This window comes from Cervus elaphus, chromosome 16 (assembly GCF_910594005.1).
Source record: "Cervus elaphus chromosome 16, mCerEla1.1, whole genome shotgun sequence".
Classification (NCBI taxonomy): Eukaryota; Metazoa; Chordata; class Mammalia; order Artiodactyla; family Cervidae; genus Cervus; species Cervus elaphus.
This window is the reverse complement of record NC_057830.1, coordinates 21,775,005-21,795,534: the sequence shown is the minus strand read 5'-3', so window position 1 is coordinate 21,795,534 and position 20,530 is coordinate 21,775,005. Positions and strand designations below refer to the sequence as shown.

Below are 20,530 nucleotides of genomic sequence, written 5' to 3'. Positions count from 1 at the left end.
TGCAAACACCTATGGATGGTCGTCCACTTGATCCTGTCAACCCACACTAAATTCCATAATCCACTTTATGCCCACTTCACTTTTGGTCTCAAAGTTCCTCCTTAGTACAGAGGATATTAATCAATATCTCCACCCTCAAAGAGGCTGTAGTGAAAAAAGCAGACAATAAACAAGAACAAATGAGTAATATAAGCAGAAAAATGGAATGTCTAAGAAAAAAACAGAAGGACATGGCAGATGGGCTCCCCTGATGGTTCAGTGGTAAAGAATCCGCTGCCAATGCAGGAAATGTGGGTTTGATCCCTGGTCGGGGAAGATCCTACATACCGCAGAACTAAGCCCCTATGTCACTACTATTGAGCCTGTGTTCTAGATAGACCCCAGGAAGAGCAACTACTGAGCCCGCTGGCCTACAGCCAGCGCTCCACAACAAGAGAAGCCACTGCAATGAAAAGCCTGCACAGCAAAGAAGACCCTTTGCAACCCCATGGACGGAGGAGCCTGGTAGGCTCCTCCGTCCATGGGATTTTCCAGGCAAGAGTACTGGAGTGGGTTGCCATTTCCTTCTCCAGAGGATCCTCCCAACCCAGGGATTGAACCTGGGTCTCCCGCATTGTAGGCAGACGCTTTACCGTCTGAGCCACCAGGGAAGTCCTAAAGAAGATCCAGCATAACCAAAATAATATTTTTTAAAAATCAAAGAGATTTTAAAAAAAGACACAGCAGAAATCAAAAACACCAAAACAGAAATGAAGAATACTTTGATAGACTCATTAGTAGACTGAGTACACTCAGCTAAGGAAACAACTTCTGAGCTTGAAGATATGTCAACAGAAACTTCCAATACTGAAAAGTAAAGAGAAAAAGAAGATAAAAATGCAGGGAAAAACAGAATATCCAAGAACTGTTAAACAACAACATAAGTATAATATGTGCATAATGAGAATATCAGAAAGACAAGAAAGAAACAGGAAAAAAATATGTAAAGTAGTAACAATTTGCCCCAAATTAATGTCAGATACCAAAGCACAGACAAGGAAGCGCAGAGAACACCAACCAGGAAAAGTGCCAAGGAAACAAAAACAAAACCTAAATAGGCTTTTCATATTCAAATGTGAGGGAAAAAAATCAAAGATAAAGAAAAAAACCTCTTAAGAAGCCAGAATAAAGAAAAAAAAAAGCAAAATTAAGAATCAGATCCTACTTCTCCTCAGAAAGCATGGAAGCAAAGAGAGGCTGGAGTGAAATATTTATAGTGAAAATTAAGAAAAAACCTAAAATTTTGTATTTTGCAAAAGTATCCATCAAAAGTGAGAGAAACAGACTTGCTCAAACACAGATGAGGGGATCTGTTGCCAGCAGATCTGCCCTCCAAAAAATGTTAGAAGAAATTACTCAAAGAGAAGAAAAACAAGATAGCTCTGAAACTCAGATCTACATAAAAAAAGAACATTAGAAATAGAATATGTGAAAGTAATATAAAAACTTTTATTTTTCTGATTTTTAATTGAACTGATAACATTTTGTTTATAGTAATATTAGCAACAATGTACTAGATGATTATGGAGCTTATATGTAAGTGAAAGACAATAACACAAAGGACTGGAGTGGAAGAATTAGAATACTTTGCTGCTACAAGATATTCTCACTACCAGGGAAGCTCTATCACATTATTTGACAGTGTACCAGAATTAGTTGTATATTGCAAACTCTAGAGCTAAAAAAGTCTTTTTAAAATAAAGTATAATTGACAAGGTAAGAGAGTAAAGGGAATCAAGCACAATGCTCAATTAAAACCATAAAAGGGGACTTGTCTTGTAGTCCAGTGGTTAAGAATCTGCCTTACCAACAGAGGGGACATGGGTTCTATCCCTTGTCTGGGAAGATCACATGTACCATAGGGCAACTAAGCCTGTGAGCCACAACTACTGAGCCAACCTACCAAAACCACTGAAGCCTGCTTGCTCCAGAGCCCAGGTGCCACAACTACTGAAGCCCACAGCAACTACTGAAGCCGTGAGAGCCTGTGCTCTGCAACAAGAGAAGTCCCCACGATGAGAAGCCTGAGGACTGCAGCTAGAAAGCAGTACCCACTCACAGAAACTAGAAGTCACCACGATGAGAAGCCTGAGGACTGCAGCTAGATAGTACCCACTCACAGAAACTAGAAGGACGGCTGTGCGCAGTAATGACAACACAGTGCAGCCATAAGCAAATAAGCAAGAAAAAACCTTAAAAGGCAGAAAAAAGAGTAGAAGACACAAATATGAACAAAGGACAAGGGCAATGAATAGAAAACAGCAATAATTACAGCAGATGTTAATCCAATAATCTCTTTAAATGCCAATGGTCTACGTAGGCACTCCAATAAAGAGATTGTCATACTGAATGAAAAAGCAATACCATACTGTAGATTTTCTATAAGAAATTCACTTTAAAAACAAAGATATATTCAGAGTGAAAGTAAACAGATGGAGAAAGAGGTACCAAGGTAATGAAGATCAAAAGAAAGCCCGTAAAGGGGTATTTGGGCTTCCCAGTAAAAGTGAAAGTCACTCAGTCATATCCGACTCTCTGTGATCCCATGGACTATACGGAGTCCATGGAATCTCCAGCCCAGGATACTGTAGTGGGTAGCCTTTCCCTTCTCCAGGGAATCTTCCCAACCCAGGGATCGAACCCAGGTTTCCTGCATTGCAGGTGGATTCTTTACCAGCTGAGCTGCCAATCTCAGAGATTTAAGAGCAAAGAAATTCACTGGAGATACAGAAAAGCATTACATAATGATTATGGTCTCAATTCTCCAAGAAAACATAACAATCCTTAATGTGTATGTACCTAACAAAAGAGCATCAAACTAGTTGAAGCAAAGACCGATAGGAACTACAAGGAGAAACACGGATTCACTATCACAGTTAAAAACACTTCACTATATCAGGAATGGACAGCTTCAGCCTTAAGAAAATCGGAAAAAGACATAGCTAAACCCAGTACTACCATTAACCACATGGATAAAACTGACATATATATAGCACTTTACCCAACAACAGAAGAATATACCTTCTTCTCAAGATCCCTTGCAGTATTCATCAAGAGGGCCTATATTGTGAACCATCAAACACACTTTAACAAATTTAAAAGATGATAAAAGAAATATCCTCAGATCACCATGAGATCTACACTCAGAAAGACAGCTGGAAAATCCCCAAATACTCGGAGATTAAATAACACACTTCTAAATACATGGTTTGAAGATGAAATTTTAACATAAAAATATTTTCAACTAAATGAAAATGAAAGTAAAATTTACTAAAATCTGTATCATCAGATAAAGCAGTGCTTAAAGGGGTATTTGGGCTTCCCAGGTGGCTCAGATGGTAAAATATCTGGCTGCAATGCAGAAGATGATCCCTGGGTTGGGATGATCCCCTGGAAAAGGGAATGGCAATCCACTACAGTATTCTTGCCTGGAGAATTCCATAGACAGAGGAGCCTGGCGGGTTACAGTTCATGAGGTTGCAAAGAGTTGGACATGACTGAGCGACTGATATTAATTAAAGGAAAATTTATAGGACTAAATGCATATATCAGAAAAGAGGAAAGATTTAAAACCAAAAATCTACTCTTCCAATTTAGGAAACCAGAAAAAGAAGAGCAAATTAAATGCAAAGTAAGCAGATATTATAAAACTTAGAAATCAACAAAATTTAAATTCGCAAGTCAACAGAGAATAATCAACAAAATCAAAACCTGGTTCTTCAAAAAGATCCAAACTGATAAATCTCTAGCTGTGCTAGCTAAGAATAAAAGATACAAATCACTAGTATGAAAGAAGACATCACTACATACAAAATATATACATGAGGTAAACTACAAAACTGTGATCAAAGAAATTAAAGAACCATTTAAATGGATAAATATTCCATGTTCATGGACAGGAAGACTCAATATCATCAAGATGTCAGCTCTTCCCCACTTGATCCATAGATTTTAAATGCAATCGCAATCAAATTCCTAGCATGTTACTTTGAGGATATCAACAAACTGATTCTAGAGTTTATATGGAGAGGCAAAAAGACACAATAGCCAACAGGATATTGAAGTTGAAAAACAAAACGAGGACATTACCGGACTTCATGACCCGTTATATAGCTACATAAATCATGACAGTGTGAAAGAATGAACAAATAGATCCCCCCAAAAAAACAGAATAGAGAGCCCGTAAGAGATCCTCAATAAATACAGTCAACTGTCCTTTGACAAATGAACAAAGGTAATACAAATGAAGACAGTGTTTTCAACAAATGGTGCTGGAACAACTGGACTTCTACATGCAGAAGTGAATCTAGACACAGACCTTATATCCATCACAAAAATGAACTCGTAACAGACCATATACCTAAATGTAAAATTAAAAACTAAATTAAAAAATTAAAAATAAAATATAAAATCCCTAAAAGGTAGTAATAGGAGAAAATCTAGATAACCCCGGTTATGTTGAACACATTTTAGATACTGAGTCTGCCAAAGAGTTCATTCAGTTTTCCTGTAAGATGGCTGTAGTAGTGCTGAGCTGTCTTTAACTTCATTTGAAACAATTCTGGTAGACTGTATTGTGACAGTTGTCATCTCAGTGTGCATTTAAGAAAAAAAAAAAAACAAGCTTATCAAAATTGGTGAAATTTTGTGTAGCCATTTCCAGTCATTTTAATACTGAAGACAGAAGAAAACTTTATTATTTCAAGAAAACACAACTGATTTGTGCAGTGTATGGAGGAGGTTGCTGTGACTTATCAGGTAGACCAGTTGAAGTTGACAGACATTAAACCTAGACATTAACCGAGAAAGATCAATGTTACACAATGTGGGAGACAGCCAACATACTCAAAACATCCAAATCAAGTGCTGAAAATCATTTGCACCAGCTTGGTTATGTTAATCACTTTGGTATTTGGGTTTCACATAAGTTAAGTGGGAAAAACCTTCTTTTATTAAAAAAAAATGTATTTTTGGCTGTGGCGGGTTGTATTTTGCTGTTGCACGTCGGCTTTCTCTAGTTGCAAAAAATGGAGGCTACTCTCTAGTTGAGTGTAAGGGCTTCTCATTGTGGCGGCTTCTCTTAATGCAGAGCACAGGCTCTAGGCGGGTGGGCTTCAGTAGTCGCAGCACAACGGGCTTAGGTGTCCTACAACGTGTGGGATCTTTCCAAACCAGGGACCACACCCGTGTTCACTGCTACAGCAGGTGGATTCCTGATCACTGGACCAGCAGGGAAGCCACATGAAGAAATGGTATTTCTGCAAGCAAGTCTACTTAAACGTAATGAAAACATTCCATTTTTAAAACAAACTGTGACGGGCGATGAAAAATAGACACTGAATAATAATTGGAAGAGACTGTGGGGCAAGCAAAAGGAACCACCACACCAAAGGCTGGTCTTCATCCAAAGATTATATAGTATATATGATGGGATTTGGAAGGGAGTCCTCTATTATGAGCTCCTTCTGGAAAATCAAACAATTCCAACAAGTACTGCTCCCAATTAGACCACTTGACAAAAAATATCCAGAATCAGTCAACAGAAAACACATAATCTTTCATCACGATAACATGTTTCTTTGATAATCAGGCAAAAACTGTAACAGCTTGGCTGGGAACTTCTGGTTCATCTACTGTTTCACCAGACACTGCACCTTCAAAATTCCATTTATTTCAGTCTTTACAAAATTCTCTTAATGGAAACAATTTCAAATCCCTGGAAGACGTAAAAAGCACCTGGAACAGTTCTTTGCTCAAGAAGATACAAAGTTTTGGAAAGAAGGAATTACAAAGTTGCCTAAAAAAGTCGCAGAAGGTAGTGGAACAAAAAACAATGAATATGTCATCCAATGAAGTTCTTGGCAAAAATGAAAAAAGTGTCTTTTATTTTTACTTTAAAACCAAAGGAACATTTTGACCAACCCAATACAATGCCAAAGGCACAATCCATGGAAGAAATAACTGATAAGTCGGACTTAATTAAAATTTAAAACTTCTGCTCTATGAAAGACAATGTCAAGATGCTAAGAAAACATTTGTGAAAGACATATCTGATAAAGTACTGTTATCTATAATACACACAGAACTTTTAAAATTCAGCAACAAGAAAACAAACTGATTATAACAACCTTTAAAAAATGAACCAAAAACCTTAATATACACCTCATCAAAGAAGACAGAGATGGCAAATAAACATATGAAAAGATGCTTTTATACCATAGGTTATATGAGAAATACAGGCTCAAAACAATGAGACACCACTAATATACCCATTAGAATGGTGAAACTGACAACACCAAATGCTGGAGAGGATGTGAAGCAACTGGAATTCTCATTTAAAGCTGATAGAAATGCAAATTTGGCAGTTTCTAACAAAACTCTTTACCATATGATCCAGAAATTATGCTCCCTGACACTTACCCAAAGGAGGTGAAAATTTATATCCATATAAAAGCCTACACATGGATGTTCACAGGAGTTTTATTCATAACTGCCAAACCTTGGAAGCAATCAACAAGACATCCTTCAGTAGGTGAATGGATAAACACTTGGTACTATATCCAGACAACAGATTATTCAGTACTGAAAGAAAAAAGAGCCATCAAGCCATGAAAAGACATGGAAGAAACTTAAATCCGTAATACTAACCTGATAAGTTTACATATTTTATGACTCCAACTATTGTGATATTCTGGAAAAGTCAAAAACTATGGAGACAATGAAATGTCAGACAATAAAAGGTTAAAGGGGAGGCAAGGATGAATAGCTGCAGCAAAGAGGAATTTTAGGGCTGTGAAGCCACTCTTTATGATACTCTAAGGGTGGATTTGTGCCATTACTTATTTGTCAAGACCCACAGAGCATACATCACCAAGTGAACACTGGTTTACAGTGAATTAAACACTTAGGATGACAATGTACCGTTGTAACAAATGCATTTATTTAACAGAAGCACAGTTGGGTGTGGGACGCTGTTGCCGGGAAACACTGAAGAGACAGGGGATGCATGAGGAACCACTGTACCTGTGGCTCAGTTTTGCTGTGACTTGAAACTGCTACAAAACAGTCTATTCTTTAAAATTCTTTACAAAAAATAAAGAGGCACTAGACTTATTCTTTGACCATCAACACTGGGCTAGATTAACAAGAGGTAAGGGATGCCTTCAAAACTGAGGTAAAATTACTTCAAAGCCTGAATTCTGTCATCAGATAAACTACCAACTGGCATTTACATTCACGTATGGGCTCAAAAATTTACAGCTTAAACAAATCTCTCAAAATTATTGGAACATAGTCCAGAAATTGAGAGAAAAGCACTGCAGACACACAGGGCTCAAGAAACCACGTCCGAAGTCCAGCACCACTCCTGAGAAGTTGGCTAAGAGGCCTACACAGATGGGAGCGAGACAAGGGGCTCAGAAAGGTTTTCCCTAAGAGGCTGAAGCCACACAACGGCGTTTAAGATAGATTAGTCATAATGCAGACAAAAGTTACTATCCCTGACATTAAAGACTTTCAGAAAGCAGAGAAGAAAAAATGGGTGAGACAAGAACAGAAAAAGGCCAAAGAGGCCTTTGAAACTACAGTGATACCATCCCTTGACCATTAGATGGAAAAAAATCTACACTGCTGATGACATCCATCACTGGCAAGACTGTGTAAGAAGCACTGGCAAATTACTTGCTGGTGGGAATGCAAAGTGGTACAAAGCCCATACAGGGGAAGGTGATGGTATCTTGCAGAATTACATATACATTTAAGATCTGACTCAGTGCTACCTCAAGAAATCTATCCCAATGACAGCAGTAAGACAAATGGGCAAGGCTATTCATTGCAGTTATTATTTCCAATAGCAGGAGAGTAGAAACAACACAAATGTGCAAATAAATGATTACTCTACAAACTAACTTCGTACTTCTACACAATGGAATACTATTCAATTGTAAAGAACCATGAGCCATTTCTCTATATATTGCTAAGAAAAAGTCACCACTACATACTGTTCAGTGGAAAAGGCAAGTAACAGAAGAATAGGTAGGTATGTATATATTAACTGGGCACCAAGATTAGTTTGTTATCAACAGTGGCTTCACATCACCCATTTGAGGATCACAGATTTTCCAGCGGAAAACAGAACAAGACCCTTCACTAGGTAGCCTCCGCTACATCTATTTGTTGATTGAAGTGAGGAAACACTAGCGTAATTTACAAAATAAACTGTTCTATGATTCACCTAACAGTAGTCACTTGAACTGTCCTAAACAATGACAGGCAAGAAAAACTATATACACTCAAACTGTTTTAACAAGCTCATCCAGACACAAGTTCCAAAATAATCAGCATTTTTTTAAAATTTACTTTTAATTTATTATTTATTTATTTTTGGCCGCGCAGGCTTTCTCTAGCTGCAGTGCAGACTTCTCACTGCAGCGGCTTTTCTTGTTGTGAAGCACAGGCCCAACAGTGGTGGAGCACAGGTTTGATCGCCCCTTAGCATGTGGGATCTTCCCTTGTCTCCTGCATTGGCAGGCGGGAGTCTTTGTCACTGAGCCACCAAGGAAGCCCTTTTTATATGCATTTTTGAAAACTGTTTTTAGAGACAATTTCAGTAAATCTGAGAACTGAAAAGTAAAGAATATGAATGAATCACTATACATTACACCTGTAGCTTTCTAACAACCAACTCATCGACTGCCTATTCATGAAACTTTTAAAGATGTACACGCTTTAGCTAGGCAAGAGTATACACTAAGAAACAAACGCACAGCAACCAAGGAGAATCTAACATATAAAAGAGGAAAAAGAAACTCCAAGGATGACAATGTTGTATCAGATCAAGAGAATAATCAACAGAATAGAAAATGACAGAAGGTGCTAGAAAAAACTCTCTTAAGAAAAACAAGGACAGATGGATTATCTATTACATTCGGCAGGCAGGAAATTATATTGAGAGTTTCACAAAGCTGCTAGAGGTTCTAGGATACTTCAACTTGCAAAGAAACTTAAACAAATAGAAAAAAAAATAAAGCAATCACAGAACTCCAAGAAAAACATAATGTACCAAAAAAAGGTAACCATACTGCATTAGTTGGCTCAAATGTTCAATATTATGTAGTAATCATAACAGAAACAATGAATACATTTTTAGCCAAAGCTTTTTTAGAAGTTTAAAGAAGTAGTAAAACTGTCACTTTTAATGCTATGCATAGAAAATCCTAAAAGATGCTATCAGAAAACTCCTAAAGCTCATCAACTGAATTTGATAAAGTTGCTGGATACAAAATTAATATACAGAAATCATTTGTATTTCTGTATACTAACAATGAAGTATCAGAAAGAGAGATTAAGGAAACAAGTTCATTTACCACTGCATCCAAAAAGACTCTAAGGACTTTACTGGGGTTCAGTGGTTAAGATTCCATGCTCCCAATGCAGAGGGCCTGCATTCAATCCCTGCTCATGGAACTAGATCCATATGCTGCAAATAAGGGATCACATGCCACAATTAAAAGATCTGCTATAAAAAAAAAAAAAATCTGCTATGCTGCAATGAAGATCGAAGATCCTGTGGGCCACATCTAAGACCTGGTGAGGCCAAATAAATGTATTGTTGTTTCTGTTCAGTCGCTAAGTCGTGTCCGACTCTTTGTGACCCCATGGACGGCAGCACACCAGGCTCCCCAATCGTTCACCGTCTCCTGGAGTTTGCTCAGATTTATGTCTGCTGAGTTGGTGACGCTATCTAACCATCTCACCTCTGTCGCCCCTTTCTCCTCTCGCCCTCAACCTTCCCCAGCATCAGGGTCTTTTCCAATGAGTCTGTTCTTCACAACAGGTAGGCGAAGTACTAGAGCTTCAGCATCAAGCCTTCCAATGAATATTCAGGGTTGATTTCCTTTAGGATAGACCACTTTCACTTCCGTGCAGCCCAAAGGACTCTCAAGAGTCTTCTCCAGCACCATAATTAAAAAACATCAATTCTTCGTCACTCAGCCTTCTTTATGGTCCAACTCTCACATCCATATGTAACTACTTGAAAAACCGTAGCTTAACTAGACAGACCTTTGTCAGTCTGCTTTTTAATACATTGTCTAGGGTTATCATAGCTTTTCTTCCAAGGAGTAAGTGTCTTAATTTTGTGGCTGCAGTCACTGTCCGCATTGATTTTGGAACCCAAGAAAATAAAGTTTGTCACTGCTTCCACTTTCCCCCATCTATCTGCCATGAAGTGAGGGGACCGGATGCCACCTTAGTTTCTTGAATACTGAGTTCTAAGCCAGCTTTGTCACTCTTCTCTTTCACCCTCACGAAGAAGCTCTTTAATTGCTCTTCACTTTCTGCCTTTAGAGTGGTATCATCTACATACCTGAGGTTGTTGATATTTCTCTCAGCAATCTTGACTCCAGCTTGAGTCATCCAGCCCAGCATTTCACATGATGTACTCTGCATAGAAGTTAAATAAACAGGGTGACAATATACAGCTTGTCATATTCCTTTCCCAATTTGGAACCAGTCAGTTGTTCCACGTCCCACTCTAATTGTTGCTTCTTGACCTGCATACACGTTTCTCAGGAGACAAGTAAGGTGGTCTGGTATTCTTATCTCTTTAAGAATTTTCCACAGTTTGTTGTGATCCACAAAGTCAAAGGCTTTAGCATAGTCATTGAAGCAGAAGTAAACGATTTTCTGGAATTCCCTGGTTTTCTCTATGATCCAACAAATGTTGGCAATCTGATCTCTAGTTCCTCTGCCTTTTTTTAAACCAGTCTGTACATCCATAAGTTCTTGGTTCACAAACTCCTAAAGTCTCACTTGAAGGATTTGGGGCATAACCTTGCTAGCAAGTGAAATGAGTACAATTCTACATTAATTTGAACACTCTTTGGCATTGCCTTTCTTTGAAATTGGAATGAAAACTGACCTTTTCCAGTACTGTGACCATTGCTGAGTTTTTCAAATTTGCTGATGTATTAAGTGCAGCACTTTAACAGCATCATCTTCTAGGATTGTAAATAGCTCAGCTGGAATTCTACCACCTCTCCACTAGCTTTGTTGGTAGTAAATGCTAAGGCCCACTTGACTTCACACTCCAGGATTTCCGACTCTAGGTGAGTGACCACAAAATCGTCGTTATTCAAGTCATTAAGACCTTCTCTGTGTAGTTCTTCTGTGTATTCTTGCCACCCTTCTTAATCTGGTTCTGATAGGTCCTTACCATTTCTGTCCTTTATCATGCCCCTCCTTACATGAAATATTCCCTTGATATCTCCAGTTTTCTTGAAGAGATCTCTAGTTACACAAGCCTCTTCACCACGACAAGGCTGTGATCCATTAACAGGAGCCAAATAAATAAATAAATATAAAAAAATAATAAGACATTAAAAAGAGAATTTATCTAGAAATAAAGCCTAAAGAAGGAAAATACCAGTACTTCAAAAACTATAAAACACTGATGAAAGGAAATTGAAGATATACTGTGTTCTTGGAATGGAAGAACCAATAATGTTAAAATGGCCACACTAACCCAAAGCAATCCTTTCAAATTACCAATGGTATTTTTCATAGAACTAGAACAAAAAATTTTATTTGTATGGAAGCACAAAAGAATCCAAATAGCCAGAACAATCTTGAGAAAGAAGAACACACCTGAGGAATCATGCTCCCTAACTTCAGATTATACTACAAAGATCCAGTAATCAAACAATATGATACTGGCACAAAAACAGACACAGAGATCAATGGACAGGAAAGAAAGCCTAGAAATAAACTCACACACTTTTGAGTTTGTGAGTGGCAAGAATATACAGCTGAGGGTTTGTGAGGAGGCAAGAACAAACAATAGAGAAAAGACAGTCTCTTCAGTTAGTAGTGCTGGGAAAACTGGACAGCTACATGTAAGAGGATGAAATTAGAACATTCCCTTAACACCATATACAAAAATAAACTCAAAAGGAATTAGACCTAAATGTAAGACTGGGTACTATAAAAATCCTAGAGGAAAACAGAACACTCTGACATAAATCGAAGCAATATTTGGGGAGGTGGGGGAAGCAGGCGGGGGGGGGGGGGGGGGGGCAGGTGGCTCTGTCTCTTACGGTAATGGAAATAAAAGCAAAAATTTTACAAATGGGATCTAATTAAACTTAAAAAGTTTTTGTACAGCAAAGAAAACCATAACAAAGCAAAAAGTCAATCTACAGACTGGGAGAAAATATCTGCAAATGATGCTACCAACAGGGATTAATTTTCAAAATATACAAACTTCATACAGCTTAGTATCAAAAACAGCCCAATCAAAAAAGGACAGAAGATCTAAACAAACATTTCTCCAAAGATGACATAAAGATGGCTAAAAGGCATATGAAAATAAGCTCAACACTGCTAATTATTAAAGAAATGCAAATCAAAAGTACAAACAATGAGATATCTGACTGATAGACACCAGTCAGAATGGCTGTCTTTAAAAAGTCAACAAACAATAAATGCTACAGAGTGTGGTACTCTTCTACACGGTTGGAGAACGTAAATTGGTATGGTTATTATGGAGAACAGTACCTTAAAAAAACTAAAAACAGAGCTACCATGTGATACTGCAATCCATGCATCTCAATGATCATAACAGCACCAATTACAACAGCCAAGACCTAGAAGTAACCGTCAACAGATTAATGGATAAAGATGTGTACACATATACAATAGACTATTACTCAGCCATAAAAATAGATGAAATAATGGCATTGCAGCTACATGTATAGACCTAAAAGATTATCATATTAACTGAAGTCAAGGAAAAATATCACATGCTATCACCTACATGCGAAATTTAAAAAATAATACAAATGAACTTATTTACAAAACGGAAACAGACTCACAGACATAGAAGACAAACTTATGGTTACCAAAGGAGATATAATCAGGGGAGGGGACAGATTAGGAGTTTCTGATTAACATAAACACACCATCACATATAGAACAGGTAAACAAGGACTGACCATACAGCGGAGAAAACAATACACAATATCTTGTAATAACCTATCATGGAAAAGAATCTGAAAAACAGATATGTATATGCAGGTGGCGCTAGTGGTAAAGAACCTGCCTGCCAATGCAGGAGACATCAGAGACACAGGTTCAATCTCTGGGTCAGGAAAATCCCTTAGAGAAGAAAATGGCAACCCGCTCCAGTACTCTTGCCTGGAAAATCCCACGGACAGAGGAACCTGGTGGGCTACAGTCTATAGAGCTGCAAAGAGTCGGACACGACAAGCAACTTCGCAGCAGCAGCAGCACATATTCAACTGAGTCACTTCACTGTATACCTGAAACTAACTCAACATTGCAAATCAGCTATTATTTCAATTAAAAAATTAAATAGACCTCATTTTTTTTAAAAAACAAAAAGGCTAATGAGAGAAAAAGATGTTATGTGAAAAAGAATCCTCAACAGATTTCAATATCTAATAAAGAGAAATTTGTATACTCATTATTTACAAATACTGCAGGCAAAAAATCAAAATAAAGAGAATGCCTACTTTTTGATGAAAGTCTTTGGCACTATTTGACACTTCACTCATGAATTTCTATTGATTGATAAATATAAAAATCGAGGTTTTAAAAACATCTGAATACAGTAAAAATAGTTGTTAATCTGAGTATTAGGCACATCCATTATTATTACCATTCCCTGTACTTATCAGTATGATTAAAATATGTCATAAAGGGAGAAAATTTATATTTCATAAACTAGGTAAAAATGGAGGCTAACTCTATGGGAGGAAAACATGAAAAAAAGTTTTATCAGGTAAAAGGACTTGCAGTTCAACATCAGTAGGTATATATAAACTACCACTTTAGAACCAATTAAATTCCAACATAATTATATAAATAAATCTAAATTATTTAAAAAATAGAAATCGCTATTATAGTGAACTATGTATATAGAGATAATGCAAATATTCAATTTTCAAATTTTTATTGATCACACATGCCCTAATGACAAACACTGTCAGGTATTAGGATTTGCCCACTGTGGTGGTTTTAAAACATGACCACAATTCTCTGACACTTCTCCCACAGAGTGGAGTACATGCCCACTCCCTTGAACCTGAGCAGACCTTTGAGACTACATCAATGAACAGAATGCAACAAAAGTGAACCCATATAACTTTCAAGACTCCCAACAGAAAACACCATGCATCTGTGCCTGCTTCTCTTCAGGGACCTGCTCTGGGAGCCTTAAGTAATAAGTCCAGATATCCAATGGCCCACAGTGGAAGAGAAATACCCTAGGAGCCCTACACACTGAAGGCTCCCCGCTTCAGTTTCAAGATGGTACCAGACTAAGGGCATATCTGAGCCACCAGAGCAACTCTGGAATGTCTATCTAGGTTTCTTGATGCATGAAAATAAGAAACCCCCTTTCTAGGTGAATTTTATTTCTTAATGGGCACATTTGTTACTGGTATAAGGATTTAAAAGTAACAGAGCCTCCATTTACGTTAACAGGAAAAATGATTAAGATAATTTTATAAATAATACTGATCAAGGGATCAGTAATCTAAGAGTATAATACATAACAGTGAAAAATAAATGACCCCAGGGTCTTACACGTTAAAATATTAAACAACAGGCCAACTGGAATTTACAGAGTATCTACTCTGTCTTTAGTGCTACGCCATGTGCTCTAAGAAATTATCAAAGGATAAGAAAATATAAGATCAAAGTACTGGCTAGGATTAGACAATCTCTCCCTTAGCAGTAACATCTCCTGGTTTAGCTCCTTCAACTACTTATACCATACTACACATCCCTTTAATCAATTCTCTCTTCTAACTAAGAATATGACTTTAAATCAATGAAGAAAACAGGAGTGATGAATTCAGAATGGTGTGCATAAAAAAACTTGGGGTACAATTACTATTTCAAGCTACAGAAACATGGGGGGTTCACTGATCAACAAAAACCTTTGCTGACGGCAATTTTTGCAACAAATGAGATGAAATAAACATTTTGTTAAAATAGTATGATCAACAAAACTGTTTTTTTAAAACATTGCAGCTACAATGTGGTAGGCATGTAACACCTACCTAACACACAAAAACACATTTATTTCTTCATAATAACTCCAGTAGATACATAACAGACACATAACAGATACACACTAAACTATTGTTTAGATGAGGAAAAACAAGGCTTAAGAAGATACAAAATGTACAAATGTTTACACAGCTAGTAAAAGAGCAGGACAGGACTTCCCTGGTGGTGCAGTGATTAAGAATCCGCCTGCCAATGCAGGGGACACAAGCTTGACCCCTGGTCTGAGAAGATTCCACATGTTGCAGAGCAATTTAAGCCTGTGTGCAACTTGAACCTGTGCTCTAGAGCCCGCATGTGGCAACTGAACCTGTGCTCAAGAGCCAGCATGCGGCAACTACTGAAGCCAGTGTGTCTAGAGCTTGTGCTCTGCATCAAGAAGTCACGGCAATGCACCGCAAAGAGCAGCCCCTGCTAGTAGAAACTAGAGAAACTGAACGCAGCAACAGAGACCTAGTGTAAACAAAAATAAATAAATTATCTAAAAAGTTTTAAGAAGTAACGAAATAAAGAGCAGGATAGAACTGATGAGAGTTGGCATCAGAATAGTAAACTCTCAGCTGACTTACACTCCAGTCTGCCACCAGGACTGCAAGTTAATCTTACGGACAAATGTAACAGTTGAATCAATGTGTACAAGAGGAACTAAAATCAAAGAGACAAAAGGAATTTAAAATCTTAATCCCTGTGGCTCCTCTACAAAGGAATTACAAACACCATAGTGAATAAATAAATTCTAAACCACACAGCAACTATTTGTAAGATTAATAGTAATTCTGCTAGCTGAATTCTCAGATTCACTTGTATTTGACAGACGTTTTCAATATTCAAATGTATTTCTGGAATGGAGAAAAATCTAAGTCCAAAAGAGAATACTGGGCTTCCCTGATGACTCAGTGAAGATCCCTAGAGAAAAAAAATGGCAACCCACTCCAGTATTCTTGCCTGGGAAATCCCATGGACAGAGAAGCCTGGGGGGCTACAGTCCATGGGGTTGAAAAGGAATCAGACACAACTTAGTGACTAAACAACAACAAAAGAATATATTACTTACCTATTTTATTTTGTAGCCTATAAGATTTTTACCTTTTAGTTTTCTAGGGTAGACAAAAACCATGCAAAATCTAAACTTCTAGTATCAGCTGTATGCCACAAAAATAAGAATTTCTATTAAATATTCATTTCCATACAGTACATTCCAGTAAAGTTCTTTCAAGTAATTATACAAAAAACTAAGTTTACCTTTTTTCCTATTAAATACTCTAAACCTCACTAAATCTAATAACTCATCTAGTCATCTCACTTTCACTTCTTTCAAAAACCAATGATAAAACTTTTACTTACTATAAACCTCTTATGTGTTTACAATTCACTTGCTAAATTTACTGGACATCCATAACTCACTGCAAAAGACCACAGAAAAAATAAATATGATCCCTATGTTTCAAAAACCTAAACCTGTGTTTTTCACATGTATAAAATACTAGAAATCACAAAGCTTTAAGAATAGCAAACCACTGGGAATTACATGAGAGCACTCCCCATTTTTACAACTGTTTCAAATTTATTGTACTAAAGTAAGTGTAGAACTGCACTGCCTACCTGCATCAGCTCTGGACCGCTGGCCAGGTGTCTTTCCGAATGGGGTCTTCATTCATCTGTATTTAAGTGAGCAGCACAGCTGCTGGACTAGGGTGAAAATTCAATATGCTCCAATTTGAAACTTTTCAGAATTTCAATGTTCTTGTTAATCCATCATCCCAAGCGCTTTTTTTTTTTAAACAAGTTCAGCAAAAATACGTGAAATCTTAAGTACTCTGTAAAACAGTGAAATAACAGTTCATTACTAGAGCATCACACAAGAGCAAACTTCTCCAAGTAAGCCATCAAACGTGACATTATTTTAAATGTAACATCAGTGAAAACGCACTTTGCCCAGAAGCAATTAACTTTAATTCCTCAGTTTTCAATGCCAAGGACTGCACAGAGAAACAAGAGAAAAGGAAGTACTAGACCCTTCAACAAAGAAAAGGGCAGTTCCTTGGCAGTCAATTGAACATAATACAGCCTTGGGCTTCCCACGCTGTATCCCAATCCATTTTGCTGGCAGAAGTCAGAAAAGGGTAGACACTGGTGAGTCAACAAAGATTTAGACTGGCATAGCCCATCTTCTTGACAGGACACAAAAAGACCCAGCAAGACACAGGAGAGAGAAACAGGTGCAGCAGGTACGCGGTGGAACAACTGCTGGAGGATGACTCAACACTGGAAAGCACTTCAAGCCTGAGCCACTCTAGGTGGAAGGTCGGTAAACCAGAAGACTTGGGTAAGATAAGGGATTACAGTCAATAAGACTTAGCAGTTCCCTTTCTGCTCCCAAGATTCCAGAAACCAGAGGGAAAGATCCAGTAATTCTGGAGGACCCTTAAAGAAATTTACATTCATTCCCATGCATAAAGTTAAATCATCTTATAAAAATGATTTATCCTTTAAACCAAATTTGGGTCCAGTTTACAGTCCATGTAGTAAAACATCTATGAAAACATATTCTCATAAACCACAAAAATATCTACCACAAATTTCAGTTCACAAACTGAACCACCTGACTACATTCAGTTCTCATGTATTAGTTACCATATCTACAACGTACAGCCATGTGTTCACAGGTTTAAAAACTAAAGGGGATGCATTTTCTAGAGACTAACATGTAACAAAATAGTTAAAATAATTTAAAAAGTCTCTAAATAACAAGGGAAAAAGGAATTATTTTTACTGGTGAAAAAAACCTTAACTACATAAATAAGACTTTATAAAAACCTCAAGGGAAATTTAAAATCAAATGGACTTTATTCGATGAATATTCAGAACGACTATTGTTTGAAGCTAAGGTAGGAGGGGAGAGACACTACAAAAGTAAGCAAGCAAAGGCGATACTATCTCAAGTGGCAGTAAGTTATAGGGCATCCCTCAGAGATATGGCGGGTTCAGTTCCAGACCACCACAATAAAGCAATTATTGTCAATTGTCAACTATAAACTGGTGCTTGCCAAGGGCGTTTGCCATCTGCCTCTGTGCAGACCGAACGCTGCGGCTGCAGCTGTTGACCTTCAACACCCCGAGGGAGCTCAGTGTCGAGAATAAGGCTCTCTGTGCGCCACAGAATCTGGTGGAACGGGTCTTTAGATAGTTGGATATGTTCACGAACTGATTTCATGACCCCAATCTTTGCATCTCCTCATATCTAGAAAAGCACTAAATCCCTTCATGAAGACTTCAGCTCCTCATGACTAGCAGAAAACCTCTTACTAGGTTAAGAGCTTGATTGCACGGTGAACTCCCCCTTCACCACAATCTTTATATTCCCTTTCCCTCACTACCTCTTTGGAGCAGTCTCTCAGAGCTATAGGAGGTGCTGTCTCCCTGGCTGCAGTCCTCATTTTGTCCCAAATAAAACTTAACTCACAGCTCTCATGTTGTTTTTAAGTCGACACAATAAAGTGAGTCACATGAATTTTTTGGTTTCCAATGCATATAAAAGTTACGTTCACATTATACTGCTGTCTAGTAAGTATGCAGTAGCATTATACCCGAAGAAAACTACGTACATAAAAAAAAAGAAAGAAAGAAAACTATGCACATATCTTGATTTTAAAAGATTCTATTGCTAAAAAAGCTATCATCTGCCAATGCCAGGTTGCCACAAGCCTTCAATAAAATGAGGTATGCTTGTAATGAAAAAAAAAATGGAAGCAGTATTACCAAGCCCATGCTCATCCTGCTTGCCGCACAACAGGGCAATGAAGCCAAGATACAAGGTGTAGAGGCAAGCTGGCTGACCAAGGAGATGGCAGACTAACGTCTCAAAATAACCATCCTGTCTGGGTCTGGATGCCAGGTTCTTTTATACAACCCAAGAAAGAAGCAATGAGGATCCATAGTCAAAAGGCAGAATAGAGAGGGAGGCAGTGAGGAAGTAAAGTAAAAAGAGTTTTCAGTCTTGCAAATATCTCCAGGAAGAGCCAGCCTCTGGAAAGAATGTGTAAATCTTTTTTTTGCAGCCATTCACAGGTGGGCAGGGTCAGATTATCTATGAGATGAACAAGGCATTTTAGTTTAACAGGCAAACAATACAGTTTGTGGAAATGATGGAATTCCAGCAGAGCTATTTAAAATCCTAAAAGATGATGCTAGTGAAGTGCTGCACTCAATATGTCAGCAAATCTGGAAAACCCAGCAGTGGCCACAGGACTGGAAAAGGTCAATCCCCACCCAAATTACCAAGAAGGGCAGTTCTAAAGAATGGTTAAACTAGACAATTGCACTCATCTCCCATTCTAGCAAGGTTATGTTCAAATCCTCCAAGCTAAGCTTCAGCATTATGTGAACCCAAGAACTTCCAGATGTTCAACCTGGGTTTAGAAAAAGAAGAGGAACCAGAGATCAAATTGCCAACATTTGCTGGATCATAGAGAAAGCAAGGGAATTCCAAAAAAATCTGCCTCTGTTTCACTGACTACACTAAAGCCTTTGACTGTGTAGATCACAACAATCTGCGGAAAACTCTTAAGAGATGGGAATACCAGACTATTACCTGTCTCCCGAGAAATCTGTATGCAGGTCAAGAAGCAACAGTTAGAACCCTGTATGGAACAACTGACTGGTTCAGGATTGAGAAAGGAGTACAAGGCTGTTATTGTCACTCTGTTTATTTAACTTATACGCAAAGCACATGATGAGAAATGCTGGGCTGGATGACTCAAACACTAGAAGATTGCCAGGAGAAATATCAAAACTTCAGATATGCAGACGATCCCACTCTAATGAGAGAAAGTGAAGAGAAACTAAAGAGATTCTTGATGAGGGTGAAGGCAGGAGAGTAAAAAAGTCAGCTTAAAACTCAGTATTAAAAGAACTAAGATCATGCATTCGGTCCCATCACTTCATGGCAAATAGAAGCGGAAAAGGTGTAAACAGGGACAGATTTCTTCTTCTTCAGCTCTAAAATCACAGATGGTGACTGCAGCCATGAAATTAGAAGACCACTGCTTCTAAGCAGGAAAGCTATGACAAACTTAAGCAAGGACTTCATTTTGCCAACAGAGGTCTATATAATCAAGGCTATGGTCTTTCCAGTAGTCATGTATGGATGTTAGAGCTGGACATTGAAGAAGCAGAGCAAGGAAGAACTGATGCTTTTGAAATGTGATGCTGAAGGAGACCCTTGAGAGTATCTTGGAAAGCAAGATCAAACCAGTCAGTCTTAAAAAAAATCAACTCTGAATACTCCTTGGAAGGAATGAAGCTGAAGCTCCAATACTTTGGCCACCTAATGTGAAGAGCTGGGCTTCTTCCCGGGTGGCTCGGTGATAAAGATTCTGCCTGCAATACAAGGACTACA

The 20,530-nt window shown here is 37.9% G+C and overlaps 1 protein-coding gene across 4 annotated transcripts in view; it reads right to left on the bottom strand.

The window, feature by feature from the left end:
• The window catches only part of SPIN1 (spindlin 1), a 78,228-nt gene that overhangs the window by 31,278 nt on the left and 26,420 nt on the right, over nt 1-20,530 (bottom strand). For 2 of the 4 annotated variants that reach the window (XM_043927337.1, XM_043927338.1), the window contains one exon: nt 16,735-16,949. The exons of 1 other annotated variant lie outside the window; for it this stretch is intronic. In XM_043927337.1, coding sequence (XP_043783272.1) covers nt 16,735-16,786 — 52 coding nt within the window. In that variant the 5' untranslated portion in view covers nt 16,787-16,949. Of the gene's footprint in view, nt 1-6,459; nt 6,518-16,734; nt 16,950-20,530 lie in introns of those variants that run through there. One more of the 4 variants, XM_043927339.1, reaches the window with a different exon arrangement.